Below are 17,117 nucleotides of genomic sequence, written 5' to 3' on the forward strand. Positions count from 1 at the left end.
AGCCAATGGCAAATCAATGTGCTTTTCATCTATAGGCTAATGAGAATCAGACATTGGTTAAAAATATTCCAGTGAACTCAGTGAAGGTTAGTTTGGGCAAAATTACCAGGAATTATTATATTTAGCATCACTGGCAAGTTGGCCAGACCTGACCTTGATCATGACAATGGAACCTGGGTTTGGAGGGCATAGATTTCATGGAAGATATGATGTTAGAATAGAAGTTCGTTGGTTGAAGGCACGTGTCCCTCTTTTAGAACTGAGAGGACATGGTGAGGTAGTTCCTAACACTACTGCTATATTTGCAAAATAAGATTAATGTGACTATGGCTGATAGAATAATTATGGGGAGTGAAGGTCCAAGATGTGTGATCAGCTTCCATAGAAGCATTTTCTCAGCAGCTACTCAGACATATTTGTATAATTGAGAAGCCTTGAAGAAACAGTTTTTGTTTCCTTGTTTGTTTGTTTTGCTTTGGTTTCAGTGCTGGGGATCAAACCCAGGGCCTCTCACAAGCATATACTCTACCACTGAGCTACTTCCCTAGCTCTTCTTTAAAAATTTGAGACAGGGTCTCACTAAGTTAGATAGGCAGGCCTCAAACTTGTGATCCTCCTGCCTCAACTTCCCATGTAGCTGGGATTACAAGCATGTTCCAGCTAGCAGTCCATATTTTTTCCTGGGGAATCTTTTTGTTTACTGTCTCACAAGGACTAATCAGAAAGTAATTGAGACTGCACTGATTTCCTGAGCAATTATTCAGTTCACTGTCTTAGAACAACTGTGCAGAATGTTAAAAGAGGGTAAAATAAGTATGAATATTATTACTACTCAGTTTTATAACTGTTTCAATGTAAAGATTAGTTTCGGGGGGTGTTTTGCCTTGGATCTAGTTTTAGTAAGAGAAACTGCTATATGGATGAATTGAGGTTATAAGACAATTTTTTTTTTTTGCTCAGAACCTTAAGGCAGCACTTACTAGTTATCTATTTTTGCATAACAAAACATTCTATAACTTTGTGGTTTATTGTTGCAGGCAAGAATAGATGTTAACATAAGTGGATTAAAATATGATGAGGATATTTGAAAAATCTCAAAATATCTTTCAACAAGATACTGACTACTCATAAAGGGAAAACTTATGATTGTATGATAAAGAAACCACCTTAACCAAATGGTCACTAGCAGTAAGAGAAAGCAACATCATATACCCCTTCATATGATGAACTGAGAATGGGATATCATCTCTCTGATCTTCTTGCCCAAAATGCATGATCTCAATCTAACTATGAAAAAACATCAGAGAAACCCAAATTGAGGGACATTCTGCAAAATAACTGATCAGTAATTCTTCCAAAGTGTCAAGGAGACATGAGACAAAGACAGACTGATGAGCTGTCACAAATTGGAAGACACAAAGGAGACACAGTAACTAAATGCAAACTGGTATCATGGATTGGATTCTGAGTCAGAAATGGATATTCATGGGAAATCTGGTAAAAATAGAATAAAGTTTATAGATTATATAGTACTTCATCAATGTTAATTTTCTGATTTTTAAATATAATTATACATTGGTTATTCAAAATGCCAATGTTTGAGGAAACTGGATGAAAAGTATATGGGAAACTATTACAAAAACTTTATAATAATCTACAATTATTTCAAATTGCAACATTCACATGGCAAAAATCCAGGAGAGGAAGTCTAGAGGAGGTGGCTTCATCAGGTGACTTGACAGATCAAGCTAGTGTCAGAGCCTGGACTTGAATTGCTGTTGGGTGGGGATGAGGCTGGGGTATGGGGGGTGGCAGGTAGACACCTGCCTCCAGGCCCAGGGAAGGGCATCCTCTCACCTCTACATGCCTTTCATTTCTTGGGTCAGATGCCCTGTAGAGTAGTTAGGGTAGGGAGGGAAGAAGACCTGGGTTTGAGAGGAAGTTGGGGAAACCTGGTGGAGAGTCCTGTGGTCTCTGCCTTTCCCTTAGGCCGTCCACACCTGTCTGTGAGGTGGAATAGATGGACATGAACTGGCAGATGCCACAGCTGCTGTTTCTGGCTTTGGTGACTGCTGAATGGGGTGACAAGCCCAGGATTCCATGGGCTGGGATGGATGTACTCAATATCTGTGTAGATACTAAGCACCACCAGACAAGGTAAGTTTCATGACTAGGTGAAGATGAACTGTGGTCTGGGAGGAGGAGGTGGCTGCTACTGACAGGGAAGAAATTAGAGGGATGGGAAAGTAAGTTGTGAAAGGTCATAGAGGCATTAGGTGATCTTGGGGGGCCTCTCCAAAGGAGAACACCAATCTATAATAGTGTATGATAACAAGTCCCCCCTGTGAGCCACATACTTTCCTTATACCATGTCAGTAGATATTCCCCAAAGGGTTACTTGGTATGTGAATGGTGGTCTCCATTTTCACAAATGAGGAAATAGGTCCTGAGGGACACAAGCACAGGTGGGTATTAAGAGAGGGGTTAGTTTAATTATGTGCCATTCCTCAGAAGTCAGTGGCAGGGAGAAAAGGAGACAGGTTCCTCATGGTCATGATGCAGCAAACGTACAAACAAGCCAGGTGCCCTACCCCCATTAGGCACTTAAAAGACAGAGACAAATCAAATACGCTGGGAAGACTTCCCAGTAAAGGGGCCATTGATCTTGGCCCTGGAAGATTACTGAGAGTTTTCCAGGAAGACAAAGCAGGAAAGGGCAGCCTGGCAGAGGACAGCATGTACATAGGTCAGAGGACAATGGCACACGCGGTGGCAAGGCTCATGTGGGCAGAGCCAAGGATGATGCTGTTCACACAGAAAAGGAGATGAAGCCTGGACTCCCATTTCACAGGAAAGACTACTGAGGCAGCTCAGGGAATCTGAGCTTGAATTTGAACCAATCTCAGGATTGATGCCTGCTGTTATGGTTTGAATCTGTAATGTCCTCTCAAAACCTATGTGTTGAAGACTTGGTCCCCAAAGCAGCAATATCTAAGGGATGAGGTTTTGGGGAAGTGATTGGATCAGGAGAGTTATATCCTCACCAGTGAATTAATCTATTTGAAGAATTAGTCATCTGAATAAACTACTGAGAAGAGGTAGAAACTGTAAGCAGGTGGGACATGGTGAGAGGAAGTAGGACCCTGGGGGCATGTCCTTAGGGACTATATCTTGTCCCTGGTCCCTTCTCTCTGATTCCTGGCTCTCATGAGGTGAGCAGCTTCTCTCCACCATGCCCTTCTGACATGATGTTCTGCCTCACCTCAGGCCCAAAGCCAGCTAACTGGACTGAAACCTCTGAAGCTGGGAGCCAAAAGAAATCTTCATCTTCTAGGTTGTTCTTGTCAGGGATTTTGGTCACATTGATGAAGAGCTGACTAACACACCAGCATTTCATTCCGTTGGGTCTCCTCCTTTGTTCCCCGTGAGGTTTTACATGGTAGAGGGCTGGTGATATTCCAAGGGAGAGACTGTGGTATGGACAGGCTCCATGGGCTTGAACTGAAGGGAAGGAAGCCCAGAAGCCCCATGATATCTGAGTCACTTTCAACACTTTATTTGTTTTTTTAAAAGTCATGACAAACTCTACAATAACATAAAATTTTTGGTTTTAACCACACAGTTCAGTGACATTGAATACGTGGATGAGCATAAGTATGCTCATATTGCTGCACAGTTGTCACTACCATCCATCTCCAGAACCTTCATTCTCCAAAATTAAAACTGAAACACCATCCACTTTTTTTTTTTTTTTTGATATTGGAATTGAACCCAGGGATGCTTTAGCATTGCTGCACCTCCAGCCATTAAAAAAATTTTTTTTTTTTTTTGGTATTTGTAGATGGATAGCATGCCTTTATTTTATTTGTTTATTTATTTATTTATTTTTACTTGGTGCTGAGGATCAAACCCAGTGCCACACACAGGCAAGGCAAGTGCTCTGCCAATGAGCTACAGCCCCAGCTCCCATTTTTGTTTTTTTATTTTGAGACATGGTCTTGATAAATTGCCCAGATAGGACTCAAACTTCTCCTGCCTTAACTTGCTGAGTAGCTGGGATTATAGGCATAGGCATGCACTCCTCGTTTGCTTTTTTTTTTTTTTGGAGGGGAGGGGTTACTCGGGATTGAACTCAGAGTGCTTTACCATTAAGTGCTATATCCATAGCACTTCTTTTTTTTTTTTTTAAATATTTATTTAGTTGTAGATGAACATACAGTATCTTTATTTATTTTTATGTGGTGCTGAGGATCGAACCCACTGCCTCACACATGTGAGGCAAACACTTTACCACTGAGCTACAGCCCCAGCCCCCCATAGCACTTCTTATTTCTTAATATGAAGGTAGGGTCTTGCTAAGTTGTCAAGTCCCGCCTTAATTGCAATCCTCCTGCCTCAGCCTTCCAAATCACTGGGAATACTGGTATGTGCCCCTACACTCAGCTCTCATTTGCCTGCAAGAGTTATCTGGAAACCCTCCTCTTTGCCAAGAAATGGCTCAGACACAGAACTTTGAGAGAGTTGGGTGTTTATAACTCTGAATAACATGGGCAATATGAGAGTGGCCACTTTGGTTGAGTTCCTTCTATAGGCCAAATATATATGCTTTCCATTATATCAACTTTTTTTTCAGAGGCAGACACCACTGACTCTAGCTAGCAGATCAAGCATGATGCGCTCAGGGTTTTGCAGGGTGATCAAGAGGGGGGAGATCCAAGGAAGAACATGTATGGAGTAGGGGATCCCTGAAAGCATGTCTTGAGTCAGCCAGTACCTATGTAGGCCAGGTTGTTGGAGAGGGGTAGGCATTTCCTTACAGTTTTTCCTGTGTGCCTAGACTTGCCTTTTTGCCCCTCTCACTTTGCCAAAGATGCAAGGGCTCATCTCAGAAATTGTAAGCAATTGGCTCTTGATCACTCAGCTCTTTTGAATCCTAGCCTAGAGTAATTTCTACAGAGAAACCACTTTCATTGGCCTTACTGACCTTTAGTTTGCCTTTCTGGGATTACCGCAGGCTCCCAAGTTCAAATCAATTGCAGGCTGTAGCTCCTCTGTTTCCCCAATGCTTTTAGGACCTACATGGGGTCCCTAGTCTGGAACTCCAGACACTGGGAGAGCCAGAATGGCCCTTTGACCTCCTCTACCACCACAATGACACTGGTCATCAGGACAGAGTGCCCAGCCTTCGTACTAACCTGCTCCAAATTTAGGTAACCTCAGTTCAGCTCAGCTCTCTCAGATGAGGGGGCCTCATAGTGTCCTAATCATTGGTTTCTGAAACATGAAGGATTGATGCCCTGGGGTTCCTGTGACAGCCTGTTCTAATACATCCACATGTGTCTTCTGTCTTATAAATAATTTGGGGATGAGATAGTTTGGGAGATCCATTGCTTCATCATTATTACTGAGAGACTCAGAAGGGGGCAGAACTGATTTGAAGTTCACTGGCAAGTATGAAGTAGAAGCTGAATTAGAATCCATGTGCTCACTTTAGCAGCGCAGAAACAGAGAAGATTAGCACGGCCTCTGTGCAAGAATGGCACGCAAATTCATGAAACGTTCCATATTTTTAATATTTTAATAAACAATATTAAAAAAAGAAGTTGAATTAGAATCCAATCCCTTAATCTGAGGTGCCCTGCCATCCCAAACTGAGGTTGAACCCAGAGGCACTCTACCACTGAGCCACATCCCCAGCCCTTTTTACATTTTTTGAGATGGGTCTCACTAATTTACCTAGGATGGGCTTAAACTTGCAATCCTCCTTCCTGAACTTCCCAAGTAACTGAGATTACAGGCATGCAACTCCCCGCCTGCCCAGTTTATCAGCATATTTTTCTTTTTCTTTTTTTTTTTTTTTTTTAGATATAGGAGATTGAACCCAGGGGCACTCTACCACTGAGCTACATCTTCAGACCTGCTGGGAATTGCACGTGAGGCCTTGTGCAAGCTAGGCAAGCACCCTACCCTAGGCCCTTTCAGCATATTTTCACTCACAAATTTTACAATATGATAAAAATATTTTCCCTTGGTACTGGGGATTGAACTCAAGGGCACTCTACTGAGAGAATGGGGCAGAACTGATTTGAAGTTCACTGGCAAGTAGGAAGTAGAAGCTGAATTAGAATCCATGTGCTCACTGAGCCCTATTCCCAGCCCTTTTTACATTTAAAAACTTTAAAAAATATATTTATTTTTTAGTTTTTAGGACATAATATCTTTATGTTATATGGTGCTGATGATTGAACCCAGTGCCTCATGCATACTAGGCGAGCACTCTACTACTAAGCCACAACCCCAGCCGCAACATTTTTTAAATTTTGAGACAAAATTCTTGCTAGGTTGCTGAGGCTAGCCCTGAATTTATGATCCTTCTGCTTCAGTCTGTTGAGTCCCTGGGATTATAGGTGTGGCCAAGGAGCCTGGCCTGATGGATGGTTTTGGTTGTTGTTGTTGGTTTTTGTTTGTTTTTCCTTTTTCAATGCTAGGGTTTTATGCATGCAGGGCAAGTACTCTCCTACTGAGCCACATTCCCAGGCCCTAATGGACATTTTTCAAAAAGGAAAAACAAATAGTAGGGCTGGAGTGTGGCTCAGTGGTAAAGTACTTGCCTAGCATATGTGAGGTCCTCAGTTCTACTCCTAGCACTGCAAAAAAAAAAAGAAGAAAAAGCAAAAACAAAACACAAACCTAAAAATGACAGTCCCATAATTGCATTCCTGTGGTATTTGTTGTAATAAACAAACGAGCTTCTTCAATGGCTTAGTGCTTCTGCCCCTCTTTTTAGTTCTCATGTCAAATCATTCCCCTTCTCAACCTCCATCAATGAACTTTACTTACTCATCTCACTGTGGGAATTCTCTCCCGCAGTTCCCTCTGATGTCCCTAGAATGTTCATTCATCCCTTGCAGGCTGGCCCCTTGTGGCTACTCAGATCTCAGCCTATAGTTTTCCCCTAAAATGACTTCTGACTAACCCAATCTAAAGAAGCCATCAAGCTGCTTTCTTACCAAGTTACTCCAATCCCCGAGTACAGAGCACAGACATCTGTCTACTGTGTTTATAGTCTGGATTTTTCTTCCAAACATGCACACCTGAAGCAGAGACTGAGTAAATGTCATTTTTGTGCCAGATCCCCAGGGCCTAAGTCAGGTCCTAGTCCAGAGGAGATGCTCCAGAAGGGAAGGGATCCAGCACTCATGTATACCAGCTCAAATGCTGGTCACAGCCAAGAGGGAAGACCTGGAGACCCTTGTAAGGTATGGTGGGGACCTGAGAACCAGTAACTCTTAGAAGAATAAGGTGAGCCTTGGTTATAAGAGAAATGCTAGCAGAATTCCTAGATGGCTGAGATAAAAGTCTCCAAAAAGGGCTGGGGATGTGGCTCAAGGTGTAGCGCGCTCGCCTGGCATGCGTGCGGCCCGGGTTTGATCTGCAGCACCACATACAAACAAAGATGTTGTGTTTGTGTTCGCCGAAAACTAAAAAAAATAAATAAACATTAAAAATTTAAAAAAAAAAAGTTTCCAAAAAAGCAGCACTGGATCTGTAATCCTTAGGATGCTGCCCTGGGGGTGCCTGACAAGTTTCTTTGCTGCAGCTGAAGGAAGTCAAACTTGGTATTAGAGTGCTCTATAGTTTCTAGTGCTGGGAGGACATGTGATATGACATGGCATGTGCACAGGCTGGCGCTCAGGAAAAGCTCAGAGTTCTTTCCTCCCCCACTCTGAGGCTACCTGCTGATCCCTGAAGCCCAGAGTTCCCCCCCACCCCCATTCGCCCTCGTGGGTCAAATACCTTCCGGTTATCACCATCTAGTCACAGGGCAGGTTCATTCCAGGTTGAAGGTGTACCAATGGTCATCCCTTGCTGATTTTAAGCTTCAAGCCCAGACTGATACTCTCCAGAGTGGCTTCAAGGAGGTTACCTGACTCTGTCCCTCTCTGCTGACCAAATGGCCCTAGCACCCAGGTTTGTCATTCAGAGTAGGGCTTTGAGGCTTAACAAGAAGCAAGGGCAGCTAAGTGCAGTGGCACACGCCTGTAATTCCAGAAACTTGGGAGGCTGAGATAGGGCTGGGGATGTGGCTCAGTGGTCAAGTACCCCTGAGTTCAATCCCTGGCACCAAAAATAAAAAAATAAAAAAAATAAAAAAAGAAGCAAGAGCTTATCTAGGAACTGAACTCGACCTCCAACTCAAACCTCAATTTGCTAGTTACTTACTCTTCTTAAGGACTCAAGGCTCAGGGGCCTGGTGGTGGGGCAAACCTCCCTCCTGCAGTGGAGGAGCCAGAAAGTCCAGTTAATGATCAGCCCCCAGGGCAGGGTCTGGTCCTTTCTTAAAGGCTTCTGTCTTTAGGCATTACTCAACATCTGGCCTACCCTTGTCCAGTCAGCTGGCTGAGAGGGCTTATAAATGGGAGGAAGGTGCTGGACAGGCCCTCTACCTGCTGAGGTCTTCAGTGAACATACTTCCTCCCAGGGAGTCACGGAATTCAGGTATGGCTCACTCATGAGCCGGGGAGTGTGCAACAGGACAGGAACAGAGGTCTCCTGAGAGCTGGTCTTTTTGCAGGCCCTTCAGAGCCTTCCTTCTTCCTTGGCTGATTTTCATCCAACTGCCTCTTCTGGATCCTCCTCCTCCTCTTCCTTAGGTCCAGACTTGTGGCATTCACATAACTTGGGCCTCTATTTTCTCTAAATTACTTCCTGCTGTCCACAGATTGGTGGCTCCCACATCTGTGTCCAGCCTAGGCACTTCTCCTGGGGCCACACACAGGCACCTGACAAAAGAGCTCCATGTTTCCTGCTGCCCAAATCTGTTCCCCCTGTTTCCCACCAGGGGTACCAACATGGGCTCAGAGGGTTGAAAAAGGAAAGGCTCTGTTCTCAGTTGGAATGAGGATGTAGAAGGAGCCTAAATTAGTTCAGGCTCTCAGAATCTGTCAAATGATACATGAGTCAGGGTGAGTGAGTGGATGAGTGGAGGGGGGCTTGGGCTCTTGAACAACTGAAGCTTTGATCAAAAGATTCAGAGTATGTGTGTCTTTGTGGCTGGATGTGGGTGATACCTGAGCTGGTAAGCTTGGAGGTTCTGAAAGTTAGGGACATGGGAGCTCCTTGTTTTCTGTAGCCAGCTTGGAGGGTGGAAACTATATTCTATATTCTTTTTCTCCTAAAACTCAGGTCTGATCAAATCTTGCAACCTCGAGCTACCAAGACCTCTTTTTTTTTTTTTAAAGAGAGAGAGAGAGAGAATTTTAATATTTATTTTTCAGTTTTTGATGGACACAACATCTTTGTTTGTACGTGGTGCTGAGGATCGAACCCGGGCCGCAGGCAAGCGCTACCGCTTGAACCACATCCCCAGCCCCCCTCCTTCTATCTTTTCTTTCTTTTGTGGTATAAAGAATTAAACCCAGGGCCTGGGGATGTGGCTCAAGCGGTAACGTGCTTGCCTGGCATGCGTGTGGCCTGGGTTCCATCCTCAGCACCACATATAAAACAAAGATGTTGTGTCTGCCGAAAACTAAAAAATAAGTATTAAAATTTAAAAAAAAAAGAATTAAATCCAGGGCCTTGCACATGCTAGGTAAGTGCTTTATGACTGAGCTATACCCCCAGCACTTTTTATTTTTTAGGTTTTAGTTTTGAGATAGAGTTTTACAAAATTGCTGAGGCTGGACTTACACTTGTGATCTTCCTGCCTCAGTCTCCCAGGTATGTGCCACAACTCCTGGCTCTGCCCTGGTTTTCTGGATCTCATTTTTATCTCAACAGGACAGGGATGGTAGAAATGAAGGAGAGCATTTCAAGAGATCTTGGTAGCTCAGGTTGCAAGATTTGATCAGACCTGAGTTTTGGGGAGAAAAAGAGTTAAGTAGAGCTTGGGGACTGGCCTATAGGCCTGCATGTCCCCATGCTGGCAATTGAATTCGGGGCCTCACTCAGGTTAAGCAAAGCACTATATCACCAAGCTAAACCCCCAGCCCAGCCCTACAACTGCTAATCCACCACTTCCACCCTCGAGGAGGCCTCTCTGGTGCTCACGTGCAATAATTAACTGCTGAGTGGCCTTCGCCCAATCCCAGACTTTACTCCTGGGCTCCCTTCCCACTGCTTGTCTCCTAGGCCACTAAACCTCAGCTGTCCCCTGGAATAAGTCAAGAGGAGCTTGAAGCAGAGTAGAAGCCTAAGCAAATCTGAGAGCGCAGCGGCCTCTTCTCCCAGGTATGCCACTTGCCACCCCTTCATCAGAGGCCACACACCCTCTGGTACTCCTAGCATGTGATAATGTATTGGCTGAGCTTGGAGGGCCCTCTGTTTGCAGATAGCTCAGAGAATCCAGAGGTGGAGATTGAGCCCCAGATCAGAGCCTGCCCAAGGTTAAGCTACATCCTTGAACTAGAACCCAAGGGCTCTTGCCCTTCAACCCAGCACTGGGTTTTCAGCTCTTTCTAGGGCCCCCAGAGGGGTGGGGGTGATGGCAGTAGTGGTGGGGATCACAGCTGGACCAGGTGAGACGAGGAAGGTGGGGAGAAGGTATGCAGAGGGATGTAGGTCACAAGAGAGGGAGAGAGAAGTGGCTTCAGAAAGCAGCCACAGTGAGAGTACAATCCAACGGGTCCAAGAACAGGGCTGTCTCTGCCCCCATGCTCAGCATTGTGTTGGTGTCCTCAGGAGAGCCTCAGCATGGGACAGGTGCCAGGGCCAAAAGCTGAAGGAGCTCTGGTCTGGACTTCAAGATGGGGAGTCAGACTTTGGTAGTCCCTGCTATGTGACTTGGGGCATGACCCTCAATCTGGGTCCAACAGATTCCACATAGGTTAAAGTGGCTATCATTTGGTATTGTTTAACCCCTCCCCCCACCTTTAATCCCCAGATCAGGAAACAGCCGTAAGATAGTTTGTGTTTGTTTCCTTTGGACAGAAAGGGGTGGAGGGAGGGCCGGACCAGCCAGGCTGAACCTTTTCTGACCTGTGCTTTCAGAAGCCAGGCTTTGTTTCCCCTCAGGAGCCGGATCAAAGATTCACCTCTCAACAGTACAGATTTCCCCACCTGGCCTTTGAGTTTAGTAAATGAGTAGATCCACAGAGGCACGATTGGACCCTGGAATGAATGAAGTAGCAAGTGAGAGAATGCATGAACACTGGAATAAACAGAAGAACAGCATAAGGAATTGAGCAGGGAGGAAAGCTGGGCGGGAACTCAGCTCCAGGCTGACAAGAGCTCTCCCGGGGCAGTCAGTCTGGATACCCTGTGAGATGGGGCAAGCTGAGCTTGTGAGTGGGGAAGGCACATCCACTTTAGCAATCTGGTATGTGGAAAGTGGGTTTAGGAAGAAAGATGGAGAAGATTTGTGGGAAAGAAGCATTTTAGGAGGGCCCAGGAAGCTGGTGACTGGTGGAATGAGGGGAAGTCACCTCCCAAAATTTGATATCTGAGGTCAAATGATGGCTATGATGGTTGAGGGGAGGTCAGCTTTGTGGCAGGAGGCTCAGGAGTCTCCCCAGGAGTCCCAGGGTGTCTAGGAAGGATATATTGGATTAGCCCAAGGATAGATACATTTGGAAAGGGCTGGAAGACTTTAACAAAAGGAAAACCTGGGCATGGTAACTTATACCTATCATCCTGACTATTCAGGATGCTGAGGCAGGAGGATCACTTGAACCCAGGACTCTAAGGCCAGTCTGGGCAACTCATCAAGACCACAAGTCAACAAAACCCCTAGATCTGCAGCTTATTTGCAGCTCTGAAACTAAGGTATTTGTAATCTTTTATACACAGTGATTTGGTGTCAAAATCTGACCTAAAATTAATGTGAGATCATATATAATTTTTTAATCCCATCAGTATAACTATTTCATCAGGTATGCATAAATCCTATTAGTTTATATTACTATTTATAAAATTTTTAAAAAGGGGGGGCTGGGGCTGTAGCTTGATGACAGAGTACTTGCCTAGCATGCGTAATCACTGGGTTCGATCCTCAGCACCACATAAAAGTAAACAAATAAAATAAAGGCATTCTGTCCCGAGAAACTGATGTGACTCCATTTAAAAAAAAAAAAAAAAAAACAGCCTCTACCTCAGAGCAAAGCCTATCCAGAGGGAGGGGGTGTGACCCTAGTCCTTGGAAAAACCCACAGAGCTTACTAGGCACATAGCCAGGTGTCCCTTACTCAGTTACGCTAGGTGAGGACCTGTGAGACAGGGAAAATACCTGAAATGCCAGGTGACCCTCCCAGTAGATTGATAACATGATTAGGAAACCCTGCAGTTTTTCATTTACACTCTTGGGACCCCTCACAGCCTAAACCAATCAGTTCAAATGTATTCACCCCTTGAACTAACCAATCACCCTTATCCAACTTGTTCCCGCCAATGAATGTGCTAATCAATGTTAAGAGTTGTTGTTTGATTTTCCCGCGGTATGGAATGATTTGCTGTGTGATGTTGTGACCATAGAGTATCCCCCCAAACCCATAAATCCTCACTGAACAAAGGACCAGGACTTACTCCCTGGGACTCCTGTGTCAGAAATGTTGTGAGTCCAGGCTCGATCTTGCAATAAAGACTATTGTGTGATTGCATCGGATTCAGGTCCTGGAGGTCTACTGGGGTCCAACGAATCTGGCATAACAGTCCATATACAACTACAAAAAAAAAAAAAATTAAATCCTAAAAAAAAAAAAATTAAAACATTTACCTCTAAGGATTTTGAATAAAGGATTGTGGATGTATGGCAAACTCTAAACTGTTTCTGCACATTGCCAAAGTCTTGCTCCTTGGTCACTTCATTTGATCCTCATTACCTACTGGAGAAGACAGAGAGGCTCCTGCCAGGAATGTTCCCAGTGGGTGGTGCCTGATCCACTTCTCGCTGGGTCTAGGAAGACAGGGGTTGGTGATCCACCAGTAGAGGCTCCACCCCACTGGCATTGAGGCCACAACTTGAGGCTCCACCTCCACATTACTTGGTGCTACTGACCACAGTTCTTTCTTAAGGGATTGACATGGCCCGTCTGATGACAACACAGCTGCTGCTTCTTGTGTGGGTGGCTGCTTGGGGTGCCCAGCCCAGGACTACTCGGGCCAGGACTGAACTTCTCAATGTCTGCATGGACGCCAAACACCACAAGGAAAAGCCAAGCCCGGAGGACAAGTTGCATGAGCAGGTAGGTCAAGGGGTAAACCAGGGTGATACAGGGCTGGCTTAGGAGGAGGAGGTCAAAAGATGAGGTGTCAAGCTCCCCTCTGTGGTGGACACAGATAGACCTGCCTGAAGAGATCTTCAATTTGCACAAATGGGGGTGGCCGCTTACACAGGTTGTGTGCCAAAATGTCAGTAAAGTGCTAACAGCTCACCTTCTTGGTTGTTGAGTTTCCGCATTGCACCCAGGAATAAGGAAGTAGACCCAGAGGAGAGTCTGGGAAATGGAGTTGAAGAGACTCATTTTGGGGATTGGATTTGGATTTCTGGATTTTAATTGGGAAGGACTCCTCCACGGACCAAAGAGGAGAAGCTGTATACTATACAGAGTGGCTCCTTTCTGCCAGCCCTACACAGCTCAGGAAAGGTGGGCCTCTTGCAGCCAGGAAGCTGGCTGCCAAGTGTTTGGCTTCAGGCATCTGGCAAACATTTGTGCTATGGTTCTTGAACCCACTGGATCTCAGGTCTCCCTTTGACAACAATTATTTTGCCATAACCCCTTTCATATCCTGGATTTAGCTAAGCAGTGAAGACAATCAATATGACAGCATAACTACAAAGAAAAAGCAAAAGGCCAGCTACTTGAGAGGCTCAAGCAGGAGGATCTCTTGAGCCCAGGAGTTTGAGGCCAATGTGGAAAAGAGTGGGATCCTATCTCAATAAATAAATAAATAGGAAAAGAAAAAGGAAAGTAATCGTAATATGTATTTCAATATGTAAATGTTCATTTTAGTTCCATTAGCAGATAATGACCACAGTCCTTTTTACTCTTGTTTTGAATCACTGACCTACCACTGCCAAATGCAGACTGCCAAATCTTGGCTACCTTGGGCAGCCTTGACTTTAACTTACTCAGCCTTCATTTATTTATTATTATTATTTTTTAATTTTTTTACTTGTTCTTTTAAAAATGTATGTTTTAATATTTTATTAAGTTCTGGGTCAAGGATTTTCATTCATTCAGTAAGTATGTATTAAGTGTTTATGTAATTGTTCTTAGAGTTACAATTTAGCTTCTTTCTTCACATTCAGGTCTTTGTCACCTCCTTAATGAGGCTTAATTAAGCCACTGTGGGGCACTTGAAGTCATCATCCATTTCTCTTGTCTTTTTTTCCCCCCAAAGTAATTATTATGTGATAAGCGTTCATCACTAGTTTGTGATGTGTGTATTATGGGGGATTAAACCCAGGGCCTTGCCTAGGCAAGTGCCCTACTTCTTAGTTACATCCCCAGCCCCAGTGTTCATTATTGTATCCCTAGTTCCTAGACAAGTCCCTGGGTTAGGGTATGCAGGAGCTGTGTAAAGATTTCAAATAATGAATTTTGTAAGGACTGCAACTCCTGGGTTCCTATAGCCTCTGCGAAGCCCTTCCCTCAATGGGGACCCCTTCAACAAATATTTATTTTTTTGAATGACTTTGAAATTTTATTGGGAAATCAAGGACTAAAAGTAGGGAGGCTGCATATGCAATGTTCTGACTGTGGACTCAGTTCCATGTCTCCCCCTGTGAAGTGCAGTCCCTGGAAGAAGAACTCTTGCTGCTCCTTCAACACCAGCCAGGAAGCCCATAAGGATATTTCCTACCTATACGGATTCAACTGGGACCACTGTGGAAAGATGGCACCTGCCTGTAAACGACATTTCATCCAGGACACCTGCCTCTATGAGTGCTCCCCTAACTTGGGGCCCTGGATCCAGCAGGTACGGGTGTCCTCCCAGCATCCCCAAATTAGCAGAGGAGCTGAGCTTTCCAGCCACCTCTGCAGGCTGTGCCTCCAACTCTGGTTCTATTCAGAGCTGAGTTGCACAGGTTCTTAAGCCTGAACCCTTGTCCATCAAAATCTCCTAGGTGGACCAAAGCTGGCGTAAAGAGCGGATCCTGAATGTGCCCCTGTGCAAAGAGGACTGTCAGCGTTGGTGGGAGGATTGTCAGACCTCGTTCACGTGTAAAAGCAACTGGCACAAAGGCTGGAACTGGACCTTAGGTGAGGGCTGGGGTTGGGACAGGGAGAAGGGATTCAGAGGTAAAGTTGTGGGGGTGTAGAGCTGGTATGTGAAAATTTTGGGTGGTGGGTTTAGTTGAACTAGAGGTGGTTCTAGGCACAGTAGCTAAAAGTCTTCTGTCTTTCCTATAGGGTACAACCAGTGCCCTGTGGGAACTGCCTGCCACCCCTTCCACTTCTACTTCCCTACACCTGCAGCTCTGTGTGAGGAAATCTGGAGTCACTCCTACAAAGTTAGTAACTACAGTCGAGGAAGTGGCCGCTGCATCCAGATGTGGTTTGACCCCGCCCAGGGCAACCCCAATGAGGAGGTGGCAAGGTTTTATGCAGAGGCCATGAGTGGGGCTGAGGTCCCCAGAGCCTGGCCTCTCCTGCTCAGCCTGGTCCCAATGCTGCTCAGGCTGCTCAGCTGAGCTTCTTTTATCTTTTAATACCTGGGGGCTCCACAGCTCCTAACTCTTCAGTTCCTGCTCCAAAGTAGGGCCCCTGAGAGCCTGTTTAAATAAAACAGATACTCCATATGTGTCTTGTGAATTATCTGGGTATGAATGGGAATGTGATTGTTTTGCTTCCTGATTCTTACTGATTGAGTTCAGTTAGCCTTGGTCAAAACCCAGCTCTGATACTTGCTGTGAACTAGCCAGGTACTTAACAACTCTTCTAACCTAGGACACATTCATAGCTCTCAATTTCATTTTTCATCACAGGTCTAATTTAGAGATAAACCTAGCATTTTACCATTTTAATTTGGATCCCAGCCTCCCAGGGCCGACCACTCTGTACTGTGCTCAGCAATACAATAGAAGAGGTGGGGAAAAGAGAGCCTTGTATGTTCTGTGTGGATGGCTTGGAAGAAGGTAAGAGAGCCAGCAAGAGCCATACCACAGACAGCTAATGCCCGACCAGGACTGTCTGCCAGACTCTATCCTATATTTTGTATTTATTCTAATAAAGTGTAAATACTATTGTTTGCATTTTACATAAGCGGAAACAGTCACAAAAAATAAGGTATATGGATAAAGTCACCCTTGCCTGAGACCTGGGATTCCATCCAAGCTATCTGACTTTGGAGAACAAGCTCTTTTTCCGAGTGGAGTGAGTAAACATGTTTCTTGAAGGGATAATGGGTCATATCTAACCAGAGGAACTGGGCTTGAGCTAGTCTGGCAGATCTACGATTGGAAGCGAGACTTCTAGAGCAGGTCCCAAACCAAACATCTGAAAAGATTGTAGGCAGTTTTCCCACATTAAGTATAGTGTGTAACAGTTGTAACAAGTCAGTTTATATTACAGCAACATTCCTATTATCCAGCAGTTTAATATAACTGATATTTATTTCTTGCATAAGATACATTTTTTTTTTTGTATTGGAGACTGAATCCAGGACCTTGTACCACTGAGCTATAACCCCAGCACTTTTTCTTTTGTTTTGAGCCAGGGTCTTACTGAGTTGCCTTCATTGGCTCCAAATTTATAATCCTGCCTCAGCCTCCTGAATAGCTGGGATTACAGGTGTTCACCACTATGTCCAGCTTCAAGCTACAATGCTTCAAGCTACAATGTAGGAGGGATTTCACTTCTCATTCAAGGGGACCCAGATTGATGGAAGCTCTGTCTTGTCAACTATTTCCTTCCATGAGGTCAGAAAAGAGAACTTGGTAAATTCATACAGGCCCTTGAACTTCCACCCATCACTTATTTTGTTGGCTAAATCAGGTCATGACCATGTCTAAATTCAAGGAGACCAGGAAAACATAATCCTATCATGTGCCTGAAAGGAGAGGCAAATCACAAGGTTTGTGGTCCAAACTATGACTACTACAAAAACCTTGTTATCTTATGGTTAGTTTATATTTCTGGCATGGTCACAGTTACAAATTTAATTTTTCAAAGAGATCT

The 17,117-nt window shown here is 44.6% G+C and overlaps 1 protein-coding gene and 1 non-coding gene across 3 annotated transcripts; both read left to right on the plus strand.

Annotated features, from left to right (window-relative positions):
* Window positions 1-5,467: 5,467 nt before the first annotated feature.
* On the plus strand, window positions 5,468-5,571 carry LOC120890112 (U6 spliceosomal RNA). The gene has a single exon (XR_005734365.1). It is a non-coding gene; the product is annotated as a U6 spliceosomal RNA (small nuclear RNA).
* A 2,777-nt stretch (window positions 5,572-8,348) lies between these two features.
* On the plus strand, window positions 8,349-15,739 carry Folr1 (folate receptor alpha). Of its 2 annotated transcripts, XM_005323154.5 has the most exons (7): window positions 8,350-8,499; window positions 10,132-10,230; window positions 11,644-11,763; window positions 13,009-13,178; window positions 14,728-14,916; window positions 15,065-15,200; window positions 15,351-15,739. In XM_005323154.5, the coding sequence occupies exons 4-7, from the start codon at window positions 13,017-13,019 to the stop codon at window positions 15,629-15,631; spliced, it is 768 nt and encodes a 255-aa protein (XP_005323211.1). In that variant the 5' UTR covers window positions 8,350-8,499; window positions 10,132-10,230; window positions 11,644-11,763; window positions 13,009-13,016; the 3' UTR covers window positions 15,632-15,739. The 2 variants fall into 2 exon arrangements, with proteins under 2 accessions (XP_005323210.1, XP_005323211.1); XM_005323153.5 differs by lacking the exon at window positions 11,644-11,763 and having other exon boundaries at window positions 8,349-8,499.
* The last annotated feature ends 1,378 nt before the right edge of the window (window positions 15,740-17,117 follow it).

The sequence above is a fragment of the Ictidomys tridecemlineatus genome, chromosome 4 (assembly GCF_052094955.1).
Source record: "Ictidomys tridecemlineatus isolate mIctTri1 chromosome 4, mIctTri1.hap1, whole genome shotgun sequence".
In the NCBI taxonomy this organism is placed as follows: domain Eukaryota; kingdom Metazoa; phylum Chordata; class Mammalia; order Rodentia; family Sciuridae; genus Ictidomys; species Ictidomys tridecemlineatus.